Source organism: Rissa tridactyla, chromosome Z (genome assembly GCF_028500815.1).
Source record: "Rissa tridactyla isolate bRisTri1 chromosome Z, bRisTri1.patW.cur.20221130, whole genome shotgun sequence".
In the NCBI taxonomy this organism is placed as follows: domain Eukaryota; kingdom Metazoa; phylum Chordata; class Aves; order Charadriiformes; family Laridae; genus Rissa; species Rissa tridactyla.
Window position 1 is genome coordinate 18,286,135 of NC_071497.1, and position 23,145 is coordinate 18,309,279.

General features: G+C 42.9%; 1 protein-coding gene across 7 annotated transcripts in view; it reads right to left on the reverse strand.

Moving 5' to 3' along the window:
* Window positions 1-408: 408 nt before the first annotated feature.
* The window catches only part of SEMA6A (semaphorin 6A), a 120,224-nt gene continuing 97,487 nt past the window's right edge, over window positions 409-23,145 (reverse strand). For 4 of the 7 annotated variants that reach the window (XM_054185066.1, XM_054185064.1, XM_054185063.1 and 1 more), the window contains one exon: window positions 410-4,541. In XM_054185066.1, coding sequence (XP_054041041.1) covers window positions 3,352-4,541 — 1,190 coding nt within the window. In that variant the 3' untranslated portion in view covers window positions 410-3,351. Of the gene's footprint in view, window positions 4,542-23,145 lie in introns of all 7 variants that reach the window. The other 3 variants (XM_054185062.1, XM_054185060.1, XM_054185065.1) reach the window with 2 other exon arrangements.

Sequence of the window (23,145 nt, forward strand, 5' to 3'; positions counted from 1 at the left end):
GCAGGCCTATGGAGCACAATAGATTTATGCCTGCGAAAAGAAAACACAGGCTCCTCTGTTTTTAATATGTAAAGCCTGGAGATGAAGTCACATCTGTATGATGATCTATTTTGGTGGACCGCGCGTGCTTAAATCCCAGCCTTGATCTTTTAAACTATCAAGTCTGCCATAAATATTTGATGATGAACAAGCTCATAAAAAGAAAATGCAGAATATGAATAGAGGGAGAGCAAATGTGTGATTCAATTTTTAATTACCATCACCTTACTCTAGAGTGAAGTTCATCTTCTGTGAGAGACAGAAAGTGACAAATTTCTTTCTCACCATAACCTGATTTAAACGATCAGCATTGCATTTATATGTATTTTTAAAGGAAAAGGATAAATCGCCATAGAAACAAAAGAACTGGAGCACAAGAAATAAGGTAGAACAGTCTGGTTTTATTACCATATGTGATCAAGAGCTTTTATTTCACCTTGTCGCCTCCTTCTTTCTTTTCCTTTCCTGTTTTTTTTTTTTTTTTTTTTTTTTTTTTTTTACAACATACATTAAGTTGTGAATCAGATGTTAGGGGCATGTGGAAATGAAGGGAAACTGGTGACATCACAATACTTTACAACTTTACAACAAATGAGAGTCTGAATTTGTTGCATCTACCAGTGTATAGCAAGGGTGGAAAGCAAAGGCACACATAGGTTCATGAACCCCTCGAAACAAAGGGTGGAAGGGAACCAGGAGTGGGAAAGGACGAAAACAGAAGACCCACGGAGTACAAAATGCATGTTTCAAGGTCAACCTGGTAACTGGTGTGGCGTACATCGCGAAGGCAGATCGCTGCACAGGCTGTTGCCGTGATTATTCGTCTCTATGTTTTTGGGAGAACACTTTGTGGGGCTGTATCAGTGGGAGCTGCGTGTTTGGTGCTTCAGGGGTTTGGAGCTTAGTGAAAAGGTGGCGAGTTGGTTCTTTCCAAAAAAAAAAAAAAAAAGACCCTGCTACCTACTGTTTTCAAAGGGTTTTCTGTTTGTTTTTATTAAAACAACAACATTGCTTTGGATACAGAACTATCTACTCCAGTCTGCATAGTTCACTAAGGGTGAACAAAACTGTCATAAAAGAAGCCATGATGAAATGAAAGAACATGCAAGCACCCTTGTTACACACTTTGGTCTAGACCATCCAGACTTTATATATACCATCTATAAGCTAATGGACTTAAAATCTGTCTTTTCAATCATCCAGAAACAAAACCAAAACCCTGAAAAACAAATGGAAGTATAAAATTTTAAAAAAACAAATTGAAACAGAAACCACCTTACTCAAACATACTGTTCAGTAGATATATATATATATATAAAAAGCTTAGAAGCGATCCCCATCATTTTTCTACAGTATGTTGACACAGTTATTGTAACAGATTAAAAACACATCTACGTTTTTGCATAAACTGAAAGACTGGAAAGGAACTTACACACCTGCGTGCACACACACACACGCACACACTTGTGCACGCGCACACTCCCACGCTAGCTACATGCACAGTCACACAAAAGAAACAAAGGAAAAACAAAAAAAAATTTAAAAAAAAATTACATTTTTTTCCCCAAAGAAGTACATGCAGCATCCTGGAGCAGCAGGTAGCTACAGCAGGAGCCCGCCTGCCTGTCCTAGCTCCGTGTGCCCTGCGTGTTGCGGGACATGCAGCCGGGCTTTCTGTGGGGCTTGGCCCCTCTCGCCTGCACCCGTCCGCAGCCCAGGGACACACCAGCCCCGTGGACAAGGGTCTTGGTCACTTCCCCGCCGCCTGGTGAGAACGATCCCCGCGCTGATGTGTGGTAAAGGGGGAGAAGGAGGCGGGGGGGAAGGCACAACCCCCAGCGTGGTGTCTTGGGATCGTCGCCGCTTGTAGGTGGTTTTGAGAGAGGACTTGGCACAGCTAGAAAGTCAAATTGAAGCGGAAGGTATGGTGCTAGCCTAACTTCTTGAGAGACACAGGGTTACGACAATAACCACCATGTTCTTGCAATGTCTTTACTCCAGTTCTTGAAAGGGCTTGGAGGAGGAAGGATCAATAAATATTTGCATTACTCAAAGGGGAAAAAGAAGAAGGTTTTACATACTACAGCTCACAAGTATACACAACTGAGGGTGTAAGGCACAAATTTACATGTGGAAGAAAACAGGCTATTCACAGATATATTCCCACGAAAAACCCGTGTGATAAGACCATAATTTATGCATGGTAACAGCCGGCATATTAACTAGTTCACACTGTTTGAGGATTTTGTTTGCCGTCTCACATGCAAGGTGAAATGAGATGGCACATCACAAGCTGGTGCCTTCACAGAAAGTATTAGCTACTGACAAAGCCATGTTGATAGCGATGGTGCACAAATGTGCAGCTTTTAAGAGTTTCTCTTGCAGTTACGTTAGAAGTTATGAACTTGCGGTATTTGTTTGCTGCTGTCTTAGGTCAGAGGCCCAGCCAACTAATTAGCTGAGAGACTTAAATAGATATCCCCTTTTTTTTCAGCTAATCAGGCAGTCCAGGCACAAAGTTCAGAATTCCAGCTCCAACTTATCTAACTCAGTGAATTCATTGGAAAAATAAAAGAGTTTTAATTACTCCAGTTAATGGGTTTCACGTTAAATAGGTATAACTCTCAAGGTACTTCTGAAGAGCTGCTCACAGGATGATATGCAGAAGTCATTTCCTTAGGAAAAACAAAAGTTGAACAATAAATAAGAGGAGTTACTTGCATTAAGAGTCACGTGTTATTCATTAAAAGAGAAGGGTAGCAGAAATCTATGACATAGGTTGCCCAACATGGCATTTAGCTGCTGTAACCAAATGGCTGTAACACTGATGGGCATCATTTCACAGTACCTGCACATAGTAAACTTCTGCCATTGTTAAGTCAGAGTTAGCTTTATCAATGGATTTTTTTTTTGTCTTTTTTAAAGTTTGTTTGTTTTTGTAATTATTTGTTTTGCTTTTTCAGAGCACTCTTTTCCCAGTTCAGGAATGCGCTGTGCAGCTGGGGGGCAGGGTGAAATGTCACAGTCATCTTTCACCTGTGTGCTTTTGGCTCAACGTTTGTGATGGAGGGTTAGTCATTTGAGCAAAGAACTGGCAGGTTGTGGGGGCGAGTCCTGCAATTGCAAACCTTCAACCATGGGTCATATGGCTCGGGTTTAAAAAAATATTCCACTTTTCCCAGAGAGCAGAAATCCAACACATCTTCAGCTTGCAACAACCGTCTTCTCAGAGGAGCGAGTGATAACAGTTGCAGAACACTGGCTTTCAAGGGCAACCTCTGCTTAATTGCTGTCCTCCCCCCCCCACTCTGATTATGTACACGCATCATTGGGCTTCATGGATGTGGAGAGTGGAGCAAAGGAAGGTTTGGGAGGTACATCTGGCTTTAGCGAGGGCGTGCGTTTCAACCCCGACCTTGTCAGCGAGTTGTAGGCGCTGAGACTCGGCTGCCGAGATACAGTCACAGCCTGTGCTTGAGCTGCGTGGACTTGTATCGAGTCCACTCGCTGTGGGGCTGGCGGCGGGTTATCGCCCCGGCCGAAGCTCTGATTGCGGGAGAGGTGGGATGAGTTAGAGGAGTTAGTGTTGTTCCTTTTGAGGGTCGATGTCTGGTGACTTCTTGTGAGCGAGTTTGTAGGGTAGCTTCTCTTGTAGTCCACGTTATAAGCAGAAGAGTGCATCTCCAGCCGCTTGCTCAGGCCACTCTGTGACAGCGAGGTGCTCGGCGGCCCGAGGGAAGCTTCCCGCTGGGGTACTTTTGGTGGCATGCTCTCGAGATTTTCCACCAGGTTAACCCCATGGCTGGGGCTTTTGCTACTGAGATGGTCCTTGATAGTTTTGTATTCAAGGGTGGCATTCTGGTCCTCCACAGACATCTGAGCCCCATCGCTCATTTTTGGCTGGTCAACGTACTCGTGCTGGTAGCCTTGCTGGGCTATGGGCAGGACCACAACACTGGGAATGTGGCTAGGAGAAGCCCTGAGCGGCAGGTCGGTTGGGATCACGGGCGAGGCCATTGGGGGGATCTCTTTTGTGCAGGCATTGATGAGGTTCTGGTTTCTCTCCCATTCTCTGCTGCCACGGCTGGGTTTTCTCTTCTGTTGCAGGGTCGGGGTGGACTCAGGGGTTGGCAGTGCGGCCAGGTCCAGATGGTGCTGGTCAGCTTTGATTAGCATCTTGGCAGTGCTGCCCGGGGTAGCCAACTTGCCATTGTGCATCAGGGGCGTGAGGATAGCTTCAGGCTTTGGCTCCTTAGACTGAGCGTCCCCAAAGAGGCCACTGAGCTTGGTAACACTGCTCATGGAGCCGCGGCGGGAGTGGGTCAGCTCCTTCTCCTTCCTCTGCGAAACAGCCACATCTCTGCGGCGATGGTCGCAGATGCAGTACACTATGATTCCCGAAAAGATGGCCCCCATGACAAAAGCAAGAATAACAGCAATGGCCAACAGGGTGACCGGCACCAGCTGATCGTGACCCTTCAGGTAACTCTCACGAATCACTCCTGCAATAAACAGCATACAGTGGTTAAACAAACTAAGAACGGGGAAAAGCTACTTATCATTAACTACTTTGTTCAAAGGCATGCCCTGGGAGGTTGATTTGAGTTTTGCAAGGTGATTTTTCATCAGCTCGCCCAAATTTGGAGGCATACTGTACCTGCCAGCTACATCTTGCATGTGCAGCCTTGGGCTATTAGTACAGCTTTCAGATCTGGAGTTGAAGACTACAAAGTTCAGGAAAGGAGAGAGAATTTACTTGCAGGGCAAGTGCCATCAGTTTGAAATCCTGGCCCTGGGCAAGTCACACTGACTTCAGCAGGTCAGAGCTATTATTTCTCCTCCTCTGACACAGTGTTCATTCCTCCCTCGTTCCATCGACCCCTTCTCAGCTAATACGTTCTTGCTTTTACTACGCTAAACCATTCACATTGAAAAACCTTTAAAAGGAAGAGAGGAGACAGAAGCTCTGCAAATACCAGAGAAGTGCATCCCACATTGTTTAAGGTTTCTTTCTCTGCTCATCATTCCGTTGTCTTTGTCATGTGTTTTAAAAGTCAGCGTCACATGCCTGAGCTTCAGGAGGATGCTTAAATAACTATGAAAGATAGAGCACAGTGTTGAAATCTATTCAGCCTGCTACATGACTGTCCTTCCTATTTTAATTTTAAAAGCTCCCTCTTGTTCTGAACACATGAACAGGTCGACCTCTGTGCTGAAGCCTATGCTTTCTCAGCCGAAAGCCCTGACTCTGAAGGCCTCATCTTGTGGTCCTGTGCTGTGGTCAGAGATCATTGTCAAATCTTACTTGGCTCTCCAAGCGCCTGTTGTCAGAGAAGGCATCCTTGGCAGAGTGCGTGTCCTCCATCTGAAGTCCCCTAATTCAGCATTAATCAATACCCTGAATTTCTGAAGAAAGTCGTTTCTTCTGACATAATTGGGCACTAAGCCAGCAGCACTAATGAAAGACAAGCACAGACCCTGTAGTTTGCTTTTTTTCATTTCTGGTTTTGTTCTTAGTGCTTAACAAGGAGCAGCCACAGCCTGACAAGGAGCTGAAGGAACATCTCTCCCACCTCTTTCTCCAGAGAGGGTCCAAGTGCCAGGGCACTAAAAGTTCCACATACTCTAAGGAAATGTAATCCTTGTCCTTATTACAAGAGAGACAGAAAGACAGAAAATGTACCTCCAAGGCTCTCCTGAGACTTCGTGAAGATACAGAATTTTCATGTTGTAAATCAACTCCTTCTAAAAGAATGTCTTTTCATGTATTTGACAGACAGGGTATTAGCGGCCCAGAATTAGAATTAAATGCAAAATATTCCTCAGCAAACTATGTTAAAAGAGCATTGAAAAGTTGCCACTATCTCACAGAAGCCTTTCATATGTATTATGGCTAGGTATAGTATTGCTTCTATGGCATATATTTTTCTATCCCCATTTAATTGCAGCGTTGGGGTGGACAAAGGATATTTGCTTACAAGGTAGGAACTTTACATTTAAAAGCAAACCAGCCCTTGAAATCATAAGCTCCTGCGTATGACATCACAGCTGGTTGCCATGGAAATTATTGTGCTCTAACAAATAGAGGATTACGATTTCATGAGGAGAATAAATAGCAAGAGTGGATGATTGCTTAAGAAAATAAGATCCTGCATTCATATAAATGTCTTAATAGTAAAAAAGTAAGGGGAGGAAAGTAAATCTCAGAAAACAATATAGAATTAGAAACACTTTTCGAAGTAAGTGCTTCTAAGAGAACCCTCTTTTAAAGTCCAGCAACTTTTTTAAGAGGCAGATTTTTCTATTCTTTGTCAGCGGTGGTTAACAAGTGGCAGTAGAACCTAGCCCTGTAATTTAAGTCCACATAGAAAATCTCTGTATATAGACCAGCAGCACAGTATAGTGGTTACGGCCCAATCAGCAGTAACTATATTCACTGCAAGAGTGCTGGTCTTCTGTGGACCTTACACATGCTGATATTCACATGCTAGACTCCGCAGCATTTTGAGACCAAATATATTTACACTTGTAAAACTGTCTGTGGTCATTAACTGAAGAATCAGAAATAAAGAATCTTAGATGGGTGGGAAGGCTTGTCAGGGAAGTTTTAAGTCTTATCCAGAAATGAATTGCTGGGTGTGAAGTTAAGGAAAGCTTCAACTTAAAAAGCCTAATTTCATGGATTCCCTCCATGCACAAACTTCTCAGAGATATGTCCCTTTGAGCACCTAAGTCCCATGTTTTTTGCATGAAAAAGACTCAAAATCCTTGGTCAGTGCCCACCTAAGGGTGTAAGAACATACAGTCAAAGCCAACATAGGTTCATGAAAGGAAAGTCATGCCTCACTAACCACCCTTTTATTTTATCCAGATTCAGGGACAAGAGGCTGGAGTGCAGCCCTGCAGAAAGGGATCTGGCAGTTTTGGTTGATGGTAAGCTCAAGAGGAGTCAACAATGTGCCCTGGTGGCCAAAAGGGCCAACTGTACAAAAATATTACAATGTGTCCAAAGGAAGGCAACAAAGATGGTGAAAAGACTACAGAGCATGACTGATGAGGAGCGGCTGAGGATACTCAGTTTGTTTAGCTTAGAGGAGACCTCACTGCTGTCTAAATCTTCCTCATGGTGGGGAGTGGAGAGGGAAGTGCTGATCTCTCTTTCAGGTGTCCGGTGACAGGATAAGAGGGAATGGCTTAAAGCTCGCATCCACGCCTGATATTTCCTGCTGGCTAAGTGAAGTTGCCCTCCACCCTCAGCCTTCCGCTTTAGGCTAAGTCCTGTTCTGCGAATGACAGCCTTAAGCACAAACCTGCATCACTGCATACAAACACAACATGAAGTTTTCAGTTTTATATTACTAACGGATATTGAATCATTACAACTCACGTTACAAAACTGCCACACAATTCAGACCGAGTGAACATGTGCGTTCAAGAAAGGGGTAGCTGAAATGATGTTGCTCACGCTGCAGGTGTTTTATCAGCACAAATTTATGAGGGTCATAAACCAGCCTGATTCCAGCTAGTTCCTCTTGAGCTCAAACCTCACTGATGCTTATTATGTTTTCTATACTAGAGTTACAGGATATTTAACATTAGTGCTTTTGCTCTAGGCAGGTGGAGCTTCTCTGGACACAATGTCAGGTTAATGATATAATTTATTTTTTATCATGCATCACATCCATGTGTCTTTAGTTATGCAAGCAATCCCAACAACTTTAACTTAAATGAAATAAGATGGGCAAGATTTGACCCTGCATTAATGTTTATGGAATGGATACAATTAAATAATGACAAAGTATGAGGAATGTTCATCATCCTACTGTCATAACCACTGTGGGGGAAAATCTAATATGAAATATGCTGATAATTGCAGTCATTGTCAATCAAAATCTCAAGCCCCAAGCATCAGTACTAACTGCCTTCCAGACTGGGATGAATAAGCAAGTGTGTGATCCCGACTATGTCCCCAAAACAAGTCAGTTTGAAAGCAAACAGATAGGACAGTGTTTGTGCCACTTTACAGACTGCATTGTGTGTGCTTTTACCTGTCCTGCAGTTCTTAAAGAACAACACATTCCCCAAGGCTCAGTCCAGCATCGTTCATGAGCACTCATTATTCAAAGAATTAAAATACATGGAGAAAATAATCAGAAAAATGTAGTAGGGCCTAGATTTTTGAAAGTCAAGTAAAGTATCTGGACACCCAGCTTTGAGGAAATATCTGCTATTGAAAAGTCTTATAGCTATATATTATCTGACATCCTTCTAAGAGATTATATACTGGAAAACTGACTGGGCTGTCTGCATAAAATGCTATGGATGGAACCAGATTGCAAGATACAATTGATACAATTATCACTATATTATTTTTAACTTATATTTAATGATAAAACAATCATTCTAAATTAAATACTTTTACTTCTAAAATATTATGCCTAGCACTTCCCTGTGTGCAATATGTTCTCTCCAAATGTAAAAATACATTGCTTATTTCATTTTATGTGGCCTGAACTGCTCATCCATACTCTTGACTGTTTTCTGCAGTACACAGAGACATATTGCCATGGATAAAACCCATCTATTCTTAGCAAAGGGATATTGTTGAGAGAATTACCTCTATTAATATTATACTTGGGAGAGGTCTAGTGGTAAAAATAGTAGTAAAACTGGAAAAGCTTCCAAGGCAGAGACAAGGTAAAATATTTGCACCTTCAAGCATCAGACCTTACATGCCACAAACATGCTGACACTTATCTGTCTCCTTGAAGCCTTCCAGTTAAGTCAAATCCTTCCTTGCAAATCACAGCTGGTCTTACGACTTCAGGGTCTTCCCACATGTGATGTGCTATTATTTCTGGCTACTGAAAGAGTCAGGCTAGTCACCTGATTCTCGTAGACAACCTGATCCTTCTTCCCCCACTAACTTTCTGTAATTTCATCCCATGTCCTTTTGTCTGCATCTCCTAACATCACCGTTCATTTTCTCAGTCAGTATGCCCTGTACTGTAACAGTCTGGAATATGCAAAATCACCTCTTCATACTCATCTAATGAGAGAGAAGACCTGATATGGTATTCTATTATCCTGCTATACATAATTCATTCTTTCTTCCAGCAGAGCTTGTAGGTAAGGTATACAATGTTGGCTGGCTGGTTGGTTAAGAGGACATTACGAAAAGTATTTCCAAACCTTCAAAGTGTTTCAATTCTGAAATGAGCTAGTGCTTGGATAAATCACATGAGTACAGTATTGATCTAGCTTGTTCACTAAAGGTAGGTGCAGGAAGGGGGTGAGGATTCTTCTTTTCATCAATGAAAAAACGTATTAGACGGTCGTACTCGAGGACTGTACCCCTGTATCTGCTAAAAACCAAGTTAAAAAGCAAGATGTGCACAGTGCTGAAAGTAGTATTGTATGAAAATGCTGATGCAGCTATTCTAGGCATGTTCTGCTCCTTCTAATTCTAACAGGAAAGAACTTCTGAGGGCAGAAATGTAATTAGAATGAAATAATCACAAAGGAATAGAGTTCATCGTTCTAAAGAATACAAGGCATGAGCATAACTGAATAAGAATAATGAATATCACTACAACAAACTTCAATAAAGGAGGACAGATAAGGAAAGACACGAAGACTGAAGCATTTACTCATTTTCCTGCTTCATTTTTCAGCAAAAATCCCCACTCTGATCTGTGATCAGAAATGTAACAAAGTCAGGGAGTAAGTGTTGACCAGAACAGGGAAGAGAGGTAGAAGTATTTAGATAATGTAGAAGTTTTCAAGTTGCCTAAAGGAATTTGTCCCCAACTGCTTAAGAGCTATCCAAAGCAATTTCTAGACACTGTGCAGGATCTTGGAGAACACTGGAGGAAGTATGAGCATCAAGAGCTCTGGAAAAGGACAAGCATATTATCTGCCTTTGAGATGAGCCAAAGGGACAGACCTGTCAGTCCAATTTTTAGAATAGGAATGACACTACAATAAGTGGTTAAACAATCAATTTTATGAACCTCCAACAGAAGATAAAGTAACTATTAAAAAAAAAAAGCCAAAGCAAATTTGCCAGGATTAAATTACATTAAACCAGACAAACTTCCTTTTTTGACAGGATAAATGGCTTACTTTTTATGGGGAAACATTAAGTACGATACCCTTTGACTTCTGTAAAGTCTTTGACTTATTTTCTCAGAAGGAAATGAAAGTGAGCTAAAACCTGCTGAACAGCAGCAGTTGAAAAGTATTGATCAAAGGTCTACCTGGAAAGGGATCTGAAGTAAGGTGTCTGTCTCAGGAGAACAGCAATTAACAGGCATCTGCAGAAAGGAAACCTCAACTCCAGAGGCACAGCAAAAGATGTGTCCTTTTAGCATATACAGTATAGAAAGAAACATCCCATAATAAAGCCTAAATTTCTTTGCCTCATCTGTGATCAGGGGCAGGGATGACAGAACATCAAGACGAGCCCCACAGTCACACTCCTCTAATTCTAAATTCTGGCCTACACTTCAGCAGTGACCACAAACTGAAATTCCAGTTTATAATCCTCACAACTGCTTGATGAATGAAAACAAAGAACAAACTGCTTCCTAGTTTGAATAGCTTAACGTGAGGCTGTTTTAGTGATACAATAGTCTGGACTGCTGCCTTCTTTCGCAACCAGGCTGAAGTCATTGAGAATAACAAGGGCAGGGCAGAGAGCAATACCTGGTCCCCTAACCTGTCACCAAAGATAGCGCCTTTCAGTTCGAGCACTACAGTTAGCTGTGGTGTGGACACAAAGATGCTTCTGTCCCAGAAACGATGTGTGGCTTTGAGAGGTGCACCCCGGACCACAGGCCACGTGCACCGAGAACGTTCCGTGATCACCTCTGCAGGGAGGTACCATTGTCCCGCGTTCCAAAGTCGCCTGCAACAGATGGTAAAGTCATAACCCAAAATGGTGGCACACACGAAACTGAAACACAGAGGTGGGAAATGAAGAATGATGTTTTGGCAGGAAAGTGAGGGAATAACTATCAGGGAATAAGGTAATATTTATGCCTAGACCACACATTAAGAGCACACAAGGAGTGAGTGTCATTGCTGTCTTAACTTCGCCTCTCTAATGGGAATAAGCCCACTTCCATCTCCAACACCTACAAAATCACTTGAGACTTTCCACAGAACAAGTCATTGTTCCAGAAACGCACAATGATTTCTTTACTGTTGCTATTTAAGGGGAAAACCTTGCAGTTAATTTCATTCTTCCCTGCAAGCTTCTCTGTCTGATGTACGTCTCCCTCTGCTTAGACTTGCAAGAAACGCTGGTATAGACTCATTATGAATGGAGGTTTTTATGAGCTTCAGAATATCTTTTTTAAATACCACCGAATAGGTTTTCAACATGTGTCTCCAGGTGTTAGAACTGTGTTTACAGGCAGTCTCATGCTGCTAAAAGACTATTTCAGCCTGGAAAATCCCTGCAGGTATTAACAAGCATTCTCCCTCCCTTTTAACCAGCAATAGGAATTTAAAAAAAAAAAATCAGATGAATTTAGACTGGACATCCTGATTTAAAGCAACAGCAAATCCAGGAATGACCAGAGTCTATCAATGCTTTCTGAGATCTTATCTCATCGTTTTTCTTGAAGGAATAATTCCAAGGTTTGACATAAACCAACCACATTATAATCCCAATGATTTGATGTTTGCGACTTTATTGGACCTGCTTTGTTGAAAACAGTAAGTACGTTTTTCCTTCATCTTCCTTCTGGCTGCAAGGACTTGTTCTGCTGACTAAGTGCAATTCTACCCAATATTCATTCTTCTGGACTCTCAGTGTCACCAGCTAGAATAAACCAGCTCAAACGTTCATAGTTAAAGCTGCTGGCAAATGCTTTTTTTGGTGTTTTTTTTTTTTTCCCTTCCCTCGCAGTAAAGCTGTACTGTTGATTTGTAAAGGTCTCCAACTGTAAGTTTTGCATGACTGTGCTGAGAAGGCGATCCATCTCCCCCCCCGATTCTGACCCACGGCTCTCAAAACCCAGCTGCCCAAGCTAGCAGCCTGAGATATCCAGCAAACAAAAGAGATGAAGAGATGAATGAGTTTGGTAAAGAAAAAACTTCATCTACAAGTGGCTTGGGGATTATTAGAGGCATGAGGAGAAATCTTACTTCATAACTATGAAAAGAAAATTGATATATAACATGCCTGAAGTAACACGTAACAAAACCTTGAAAAGGATCTAAACAATCAGATCAGCCATAGTGGCCTCTGTCAGGGTTTTTTGGCCCTTAATCGGATTTATTTCAGAAGCAATCCCTCCAGTACACGTTTATCTATTGATCTCTAAGGGTGGTTTTATTTCTCCTTTCAACTGGTCCAAATTGTATCACTTCTCTCTACTTTTGATGAATGACTGTCAACTCTCTATAGAAAAAAGATGGTTGTAATTTACTAAAAGAAAGGAAATCAACAGGTGGCTTTGCTCTCAATGGGAAGATGGAGAACTTTCATTCTTGTATTTTTTTTAAGCTAGATAAATTAAGCAAGAAAGGTGAGAGAAACAACTCCACCATGTCCATATGAGATCACCTGTGAGTCCTGAAATAACATTTTCAGAACCAATTTCAATTATCTGTTTTTAGTTCGATCATGAACCTGCAATCCAATTACTTTTCTGCGTGCCACAGTGGCCACACAAAACCAATACCATGGCCACACTTGTGAATTTTGAGAAATTAGAAACAAGCAGTTCTTTTTCGAAAGGGTTCATTATAGATGGGAATTACAAGATCTGAACCAGCACATTAATGCTCAGACAACTCCCACCCCCACTGAAACAAAGGGGAAGCAGACCTGAAAAAGATTGGAGTAGCAAGCTCTTAGAGCTTTTTTAATTGTGTTACTTCTATGCAGTATCTCTGTAAATAAAGCAGTTTATTAAGTTTGCAGGTATGGGAGAAGGTCTGAGGTACGCAGCCTCCTGGATCTGTAATATAACGATGAAAGTCATTACAGTCCTGAAGCCAGCTCCATTTTATTTGTCCCAGCGGCTAGGCTCAAGGACAGCTCTTGCACCAGAAAGTGCTTGACAACCTTTCTCCCACTGGCAGGTGGTATGCAGTGGCTGATCATTTTGAACTTTCCTGATTTCAGTACTTTCCTTCACCTCTCACCCTTTCCCAGTGAGCAATGATAATTTTAGATGCCTCTGTGTGAGAGTGAATAAGCAGACATAGCAGGTCCTTTAGAAAAGTAAAACACAGGCATTCACAGTAGTTAAAACAAGATGTATGAAATCCAAATGTCAAGGAAAATTAATTCTTTTGTAGCATGTCTCGGCAGAGGCAAACTTTATGCTGCTTTGCATCTTAAAACACAAGTTTCCTTTAAAGTCTGCTGCATTTCCTCTAATGACGTAAAAAAAGCTCAGCGCACATTCTGGGACCTTTCTACTATGCCTGGGATGAGCTTAAACATATCCAGATGCTCTTTATTAGTTTACTTCAGGGGATCTTTCACAGCTGGGTTAAACCACATTTACATATGTTTGGCTGAATATGCATGATTTCAGGGCTCCAGAGAAGTTGTTGTAGCCTGCAAAGTGAATCTCTCATCTTCACGGTTCCCATTCCACTGCATGGAGCTCCTCTGATGGCGCAGAACAAATGCTGAGTTTTTGTTGGTTTGGTTTTCTTTTTCCTTTATTTTTTTTTCCCCCTGCTGTGGGCATTATGTATTCTGGGCAGCCCGGTGCCTTTCTGGAAGCAGTTTTTATGAACAGTGTCAAGGAAAGAGAAGCTGTCACTGAGAAATTCTGTGGCTTTTCCTCTCCTTTTTTACAGCCTGTTTTGAACTATGGCCTTTCTGTACAACAGGGAAAAGTGAATTTTACTGAATGTCAACATAAGCAGCTCTGCTTAGCAGGCTGAAGCTCAAAGCAGCCTTATGGAAGAACTGAGGTTAAATTTCAAACACTGCATACGACTGAAAAGCAAAAACCGTTTCCTCATCAGCTCTGATCTTCTTTGAAAACACAAAAATGGAAATGCTAGTTTTGAGCCACCAGTGTGACCGAACACATTACAGCTGAACTAACAAAGGAGCCATCTATTGAACATCCAAAACATTTGGATAATAAGACTATAACCCATACATCCTATTCTATGAGGTCCCTGGAAATTATTATTAAGCTGTTGAACAACTATGTGACCAAGCCAACGATGTTTACTCATGCACACAGACTGTATTTCTTATGGAGAGTCCTTCTGCCCACAGCTGGATTGCTGGTGCACGTTAGCAACATGGCTGGACCCCACCTTAAGTCTGCTTTTACACAGAGGAAGGATGAAACATCTGTCATTAAAACGCCAGCACTGTATATTTTCTAATGGAATGCAAACACTGTGGATTAACTCTTCTTTTCTCCTACACTCATGAACACTGCAGGTGTAGTGAAAAGACCTGGACTTATGAATTAAAACATGCCTCCAGTGATCAGTAAAAGACAGGACTGCTTCTTCCAGAAATATTTGCAGCGATGGGGCTGTAGGCAAAAAATAGCTTATATATGTCTGATGTTAGGTTTATCATTTCCCTCCATATTGCAGTCCCACAGCCTCATCTGCCTTTGAATATATTAAGTGACTGAGGAATTGCGATGAGTTAGAAACACTGCCCGTAACAGTCAGTAAGACTAATTTTACTGCTAGGTTTTTTTCTGTATCTCACGACTCTTCCCACATAAATACCAGAAGCCTTCTTTCCTCTCAGTCACGTTCACTCAAATCCGTAGTACCTCCAGTAAAGCAAGCAGAGTTACTCTGGCCACATCCTGAGGTAAAACACAGCATTTCTCTGATGGACTCCTCCTGGTGCTGCTATCATCGCTCTGTCACTTACTTCATTTTCTGTCTCCAGTGGTGCCTTCCTTCATGCATTTTTCTCTCTGTCAAATTAATAGTTCTCTGCATTTTTTGACCTAATTTTTTTTTATCATCTCCCCACTTCGCAGGCACTGCTTCTACACTTTGGTGCCCTAACTTCATTGATGTTTCCTGTCTGTGCGTTTTTTAATGTGCACAGTAATGACTCGGGCCAGTCTGCTTCCCTGGATGAGATGAACCTGTAGCTTCATCTCAGAGGACATATCTTAGCAAGCAGGTACCTGACCCAGCTCCAAGACAGCTGCCCTGGGGTCGGCAGCAATCCAGCCACAGTAGAGCGTGCAGACCAGCGACTCCTCTAACACACATCTAAGGCCCATACAGACACCCTCTCGACTGTCCAGCAGCAGGCCAGACAGATGTACCTGTATATTTGCTTTATCACGCATCTCACCAGCAGCGGTGTTTCTGCAATACAACTACTCCCCCAGCTTTCCACTCAGTTCTGGTACTGGATCAAATCTCTGTTTTCTGCATTTACGGTAGTGTATGTCCAGCTTCTGCTCATGCTCTTCCTTTAAGGCAGTATTTTCCACTGCTGTAGGCAAACCAGGCAGCTTGCACAGCGAGTTAATCAACATGAAGGTAGGTGCTATAACAAGGTACATGACTGGCTTTTCTCATACCTGTAGACTAGTTCTCAAGATATGCTTACTGGTCTACAGATACACAAATTTCCATGTGAGAGGTTAAAGCCTCATTTTTTCCCTAGCATTGGGACCCTAACAAATTTTACCACAATCTTTTTTCTCTCAGCATTAATATATTAAATAATAATTAAATAAATATATTTATTCTGTTTCCTCCTTTCTAAATACAGCGTAGGTGAGACCAAACCTTTTGTGGAAGCACAGCTGATGTTGTCAAGTTATCTTGCCACGAGCAAGTAGAGATAAACTGTATTGTCTTTCCAGGTCTCAATGCTGGGTATATGAAAGTACCCACTGATTTGATATTAGTAATTCAGTTCAATGAGTGAGAACTGTACACTGAGATATACAAATCCCCCTGGGTAAAGAAAATTAATTGGATTGGTTGTACTGGATGAGTGCCTCAGGGCATTGCCTGTAGCTTAGTCGTGTTTAGACAAAAAGCATATAAAGTGTTGTAGGACTGTAAGACCTCTTTAAGACACTGAATAGAGACTAGTGTTTTGTAGAGATAAAGCCGAATGCTATCTGCAAAAAAAAAAAAAAAAAGAGCAGTGCTCTTTATGTTCTTTATTATGGACCGTGATTGCCCAAACCTCTGGGCAGGCTCTGTGGTGAATGCAAGAGCTCCAGTGGGGAGAGTGGGAAGAAGAGGGAACAGAGGGCACCCCTCCTCTGAGAGCCTCTGATTGGGATGCATTCAGCAATGAGTACACACGGAGAATTGTTGAACTGTTTGATGGGAGCTACAAGCTGGCAGCAGGAATTAAATTCCTCCAGCGCTGACCACAGGCTCAAAGAAACTACCGACGGCCTTTTCTACACCACATGGCAAGACCACTTCTGTTGGCTTCTTTACAAACAAGCAGTGCTCAGGATTTACCCAGCGTTATGGCTTCTGTCTCGCTCACCCTGCTTACTTCCAAACAGAACTCAGTATCGTTTTCTGATTTAAAGGATAAGGAAACACCTGGAAAATAGGTGCTTCTCAAAAGACTTTTGGAATTATTTTAATGAAGGCTTCAGTGTGCTGCTGCTCAGGAGGTGTTTCTGTGCATGCTTAAATTCCCTGTCTGCACTGGTACTGTTTATTTAGTAATGGCAGATCTTTCAGGCTCTCCAAAAACCCCCCTCTGTTTCTTTCTACAGGAACATGATAGTGAATAACAGTAGCTTTGTAGGGCTTTAAAAATGTGCCTGCTTCCTCCCCCCTCCTTTTTTTTTAACAGCTGTTCTTTTATTTTCTATCACAATTGTGGGTAAGATGGGATGGAGCATGAACAAGATGGCATATTATTGACAGCATGCAGCTGGTGTTATTTTCCAATTAAAAAAATCCTTGTTGGGCATATGAAAGAACTGTCTAGTTTATGCCCAGTTGTGACAATGCTATCAAGCTGCACCTTCATCTGACATTTTATTTCACAGAAGATAGCAGTCTTTTTTTTTTGCTGGTGGGAGAACTACAGTTTAATATCCAGGGCTAACCACTTTGTAGACGTGGGAGGCTGGAACTGGTCTGGAGGCTATCTGCTGGGACTCACTATTTCAGCATATTACAGGTATTCTTTGCGGCCAACACAAAGTTGGTGATGAATGTGCTGTTAGCTATTTCCAAATGTTTGCTGTATTGTACAGCTGTGCCAGAAATGCCTCTTAATGCTTCCTGAGCAACCTCTCTATAAACTGCCCTAAGCTCTTCTAATGCCGATGGAGCTGTTAAAATCTACTTCAGCAGGGACTGTGATTTATTCCGACCTGTTGGGGCAGGGAGGGCTGTCAGACTATCAGCTGGTGGTTAAACTGCTTACCAGTCAAAGCACCAATGCTCAATGTACACGGAGTTGTCTGTGTATTTAGTTGCCTAATTGTGACAAGTCTTTTCTGGGTATGAGGGACTGAGATTTTTCAAAAATTTACAGCTTGGCCAATGAAGATCTTTTTTTCCTCATGGGGATGTCAGGATGCACATTTTTGATATAACAGTAAATTTGCACTATCTGCTTCAAAACTTCTCAATAAAATGCCCGTAAGACTCTTTTTTTTGTAACATGAGAATAACAACATATTTTTCCCTATCCTCCTTTTCAGCTACTGGCACGGAAAATCTTAGAACACATGATTAAAATCTAGCAAAAGTCATAGCAACAGTAATTGGATACCAGAGATGATAGTGTCTCACTAAGTGACTATTAAAGAGCTCGAAGTAACACCTGCTGAAACACCTGACTAAACTAAGGATATTCATAGGAACGACGACTTTCCAAATATGACAACATTTGTTAATCGGTATTGAATGTTCAATAAAATTAACATGGCACAATCTAAATTATGCCCTTTCCAAGTTTTTCTTTTTTTAATTAACTGCATGCTGTTAATCAGTAAGCACCAGCCCATCCTGACATAAAGAATTAAGCTTGCCTTTTATACAATCTTAGGAAAAAAACTAAGAAAAAAAGGAAAAGAATCAGTCAGGATCCTTCCTATGTACTGAAAGTGATGTTGATACCATTCACTAGAAGGCTATCTATATAAGAAGAACCTAGGTAACGTTTTGTACAGAGGCATGTAATTAAACAGTTCACAGTCCACAGATCATATTAAAAGTGCCCTGAACCAGGACTGTCAACGTTTAGGTTGTTGTAAAATTACTACAGGACAACTTACTTATTGATTAATAGAATTATTGAAACTAGGCATATCCTATATGAGAAAAATGAATTATTCAAATATCTTTAACAGCATATTGACATTTGAATTGTACACTGGCATTAACTCAACACCAAAAGGTGCTTTAACTGTCTTTCAGCTACTAGATTTTCTGCTCCCAAATCCCTTCAAATTTCAAAGCCGTTTCAGGAATCTCTTATCTAAAGGGTTAGGTTGCCCTCCCAATTCAGCATCTTTGTATGGCACAATGTCCCCCTATACTCAATATAAATGCCACAAAAACAAAACGGGGTGTTACTTAACATCCTGTCCACCAATTATGCCTTGTTATTTCCAGAGAGAGCAGCGGCCCCGTGGGGCCAGCATACCCTACAGAGAATTCCCAGCTCCTGATAAATATGTCAGTGCTGCAAGGGTCAAACAAGAGCACGGGGCAGTCTGCGTTCCTCCACTGAGCTGTCCTCACCGGGTGACCGTGGATGAATGCAGCTGGGGATCTAGTCCACCACACAATAGCTCTAATACCCTGAACCCTGAGCAGCTGCCTTGACAAATTAGACGTGGCCTCTTTTATTGAAAAAGCAGATCAAGGTCCTGGGGCAATGACAGTTTTCCCCTGTTTTAGTAAGACAAGCTTCTACTGCTCATTGCAGCCTGGAAATGGATAGCCTGACTTTAAATCTATGCAGGCGGACAATTACAGGTCAAGGATACCTGCTGTTTCCTGCAGCCACATTTGACAGTTACAGAATCACAGAATCTTAGTGGTTGGAAGGGACCTCTGAGATCATAGAGTCCAACCACATAAAAAAAAAAAAAAACCACACAAAAAGTACCCACCTACTAAACTCCACACCCACAACCCCACACACAACACCCCACCACAAACCAATAATCTTGGGCACTAGAGCATGCCCTGAAGAGCCATGTCTACACGTTTCTTAAATACCTCCAGGGATGGTGACTCCACCACCTCCCTGGGCAGGCTGTTCCAGTGCCTGACCACTCTTTCAGTAAAGTAATTCTTCCTAATATCTAATCTAAATCTCCCTTGCCGCAGCTTCATACCATTTCCTCTGGTCCTGTCGTTAATCCCTTGGGAGAAGAGGCCAACCCCTGCCTCTCTACAGTTTCCTTTCAGGTGGTTGTAGAGGGCAATGAGGTCTCCCCTCAGCCTCCGCTTCTCCAAACTAAACATGCCCAGTTCCCTCAGCCTCTCCTCATAGGACTTGTTCTCCAGACCCCTCACCAGCTTGGTGGCTCTCCTCTGGACATGCTCCAGCACTTCAATGTCTTTCCTGTAGTGAGGGGCCCAAAACTGAACACAGTACTCGAGGTGAGGCCTCACCAGTGCCGAGTACAGAGGCACAATGACTTCCCTGCTCCTGCTGGCCACGCTATTCCTGATACAAGCCAGGATGCTATTGGCCTTCTTGGCCACCTGGGCACACTGCTGGCTCATGTTAAGCCGGCTGTCCACTAACACTCCCAGGTCCTTTTCTGCTGGGCAGCTTTCCAGCCACGCAGCCCCGAGCCTGTAGCGTTGCCCGGGGTTGTTGTGACCAAAATGCAGGACCCGGCACTTGGCCTTATTAAACCTCATCCCATTGGCCTTGGCCCATTGATCCAACCTGTCTAGATCCCTCTGTAAAGCCTTCCGACCCTCAAGCAGATCAACACTCCCACCTAGTTTGGTGTCATCTGCAAACTTACTGAGGGTGCATTCAATCCCCTTGACTAGATCATCAATAAAGATATTGAACAAGACTGGCCCCAAAACTGAGCCCTGAGGGACACCACTGATGACCGGCTGCCAACCAGATTTTGCTCCATTAATCCCAACTCTCTGGGCACGGCCATCCAGCCAGTTTTTTATCCAGTGGAGGGTACACTTGTCTATGCCATGATTCTCCAGTTTCTCCAGGAGAATGCCGTGGGGGACGGTGTCGAAGGCCTTACCAAAGTCCAGGTAGACAACATCCACAGCCTTCCCCTCATCGAGAAAGCGGGTCACATGGTCATAGAAAGAGATCAAGTTGGTCAGGCAGGACCTCCCTTTCATAAACCCATGCTGGCTGGCCCTGATCCCTTGGCTGCCCTGCACTTGCCTTGAGAGCTCACTCAGGATGATCCTCTCCATGATTTTTCCTGGTACCGAGGTCAGGCTGACAGGCCTGTAGTTTCCGGGATCCTCCTTCCGGCCCTTCTTGTAGATGGGCGTCACATTGTCCACCCTCCAGTCATCTGGTACCTCTCCTGTTGACCAGGATTGTTGATAAATGATGGAGAGAGGCTTGGTGAGCTCTCCTGCCAGCTCCCTGAGAACCTTTGGGTGAATCCCATCCGGCCCCATAGACTTATGCGTGTCCAGGTGCATAAGCAAATCATTAACTACTTCCTCCTGGATTACAGGGGAGTTGTTCTGTTCTCCATTCTTATCTTCCAGCCCAAGAAGCTGAACACCCTGGGGATAGCTGGTCTGACTATTAAAGACAGAGGCAAAGAAGGCATTAAGTATCTCAGCCTTCTCCTCGTCCTTGGTTGCAAGGTTTCCCCCTGCATCCAGTAAGGGATGGACATTCTCTGTCACTCTCTTTTTGTTGATGTATTTATAGAAACTTTTTTTGTTGTCCCTTATATTAATTGCCAGGTTGAGTTCCAGCTGGCCTTTTGCCTTCCTGATTTTTTCTCTGTATGACCTAACACGATCTCTGTACTCTTCCTGAGTTGCCTGTCCCCTCTTCCAAAGGTGGTAAACCTTCCTTTTTTCCTTAAGTCCCATCAAGAGCTCTTTGTTCATCCAGGCCGGCCATTTTCCCCGCCCTTTAATTTTGCGCCTCATGGGGACAGCCTGCCCCTGGGCCTTTAGGATTTCCCTCTTGAAGAGCGTCCAGCCTTCCTGGGCTCCTTTGTCTCTCAGGACTACCTCCCACGGGACTCTCCCAACCAGGGTTCTGAACAGGCTAAAGTCTGCGCACCGGAAGTCCAAGATGGAGGTTTTGTTAACCCCCTTCCTTACCTCACTATGGATGGAAAACTTAACCATTTCATGGTCACTAAGCCCAAGACGGCCTCCGACCTCCACGTCCCCCACTAGCCCTTCTTTGTTTGTGAACAGTAGGTCTAGCAAGGCACCTCTCCTGGTAGGCTCACCTACCATTTGTGTCAGGAAGTTATCCTCCATACACTCAAGGAACCTCCTAGCCTGCCTGCTCTCTGCTGTGTTATATTTCCAGCAGACGTCTGGTAAGTTGAAGTCCCCAACTAGAACAAGGGCTGGCGTTTGCGAGACTGCAGCCAGCCGCTTATAGAATACCTCATCAACCTGCTCATCCTGGTTGGGTGGTCTATAGCAGACTCCCAGCACAAAATCACCTTTGTCAGCCTTCCCTTTCACCCTTACCCATAAACACTCGACTTCTTCATCACTGGAGTCTATCTCTATAGAGTCAAACAACTCCCTAATGTACAGAGCCACACCCCACCCCCCCCTCCTTCCTTGCCTATTCCTTCTGAAGAGCTTATAGCCACTCATTGCAGCATTCCAGTCATGACCATCATCCCACCACGTTTCTGTGATGGCGACTATGTCGTAGTTGTCCTGCCGCACAATGGCTTCAAGCTCATCCTGTTTGTTGCCCATGCTACGTGCATTAGCGTAGATGCACTTGACCTGGGCTACTGATTTCACCCCCATCTTTGGCCCTTGACACTCAGGTTCATTACCAGTGGGCCTGGTTTTATCCCCTTAATCCCCAGTTGATGAGCTCTTGGTTTTATCCCCAGCTGATGAGCTCTATTTTAAACTTCACCCTTTTATTTGTAGGATCTGGTAATCTGGGGACAGAAAAGCTCTGTTGATAATTTTCATAACCATGGGTTGCACGTTGACACAAGCTCTTCTATTACCTATGACGTCTTTTTTTGGCTACTAAATAGCAAATGGCCCTTGGTTCTAATCTTGGTTCTAATCTTGCTACTCACGCTTCCTCTTCTGCTAGTTAAGTCTGGAATCTGTACTGTTAGTGAAATGTACAAACATTTTGATTTCTGAAAATTTTAAGTTCATGCCAGTGTGGAAGTGCAGGCATTTCTTTAGGTGTGGCACAGCCAGTTCGTGTGTGTTGTAATATAACCCTTCCATTATTTTGATTCCCTCATCCTTGCCTATCTTTCGCAGTTCCTCTCCTTGCACTTTCAGAAGGTTACTATAGAAAATCTGTGACTAAATGATCTGGGGCTTTTCATGCAAGGTTTGAAATGAAGATTTAGTCACAGAGAAGACACACTAAATCACTGCCCTGTATTCAATTACAATCCCCATTTTTTATTAAAATTGTCTTAAAGATTCGGCCCTGGCCAGAGGCTTAATTTCTGTCATCTTTTCTGCATACCTTTTCTCCTTTCTGTCTCTTTGCTCTTGTTCTCGTAGAAACTTACAAAAACATAATGAAAACAAGTTTGAAGAAAGTCTGTTGTCAGAAACATCCTTCCAGCATTTGTCTTGCATCAATCTTATATACCATTTCCATTTTATTAATTAGCATCTAGTTTTCTACTCCCACTGTTTGAACTTGAGGATGCAATCGAAGATGACTAGCTGTCTCTAGCCCTGGGAGCAGAGAGCTTGTACATGCAAGACAGACCAGAGGAAGGATCGGTGTCATTCCTCTGGACAAGCTTGGTGTGTTCCCTTAATCCTGACTGCACAGCCCTCTGGTGCATGTCACTGGCTACCAGAGACTCCAGCGTGGCGAGGTCGTCAATCTCCTGGCATGTTTGCAAGTTATTAGCCTGGTCTGGTGACACAGGTATATTTGGCCATTAAAAACTCTGGTGAGAAATTTGGTCCCAT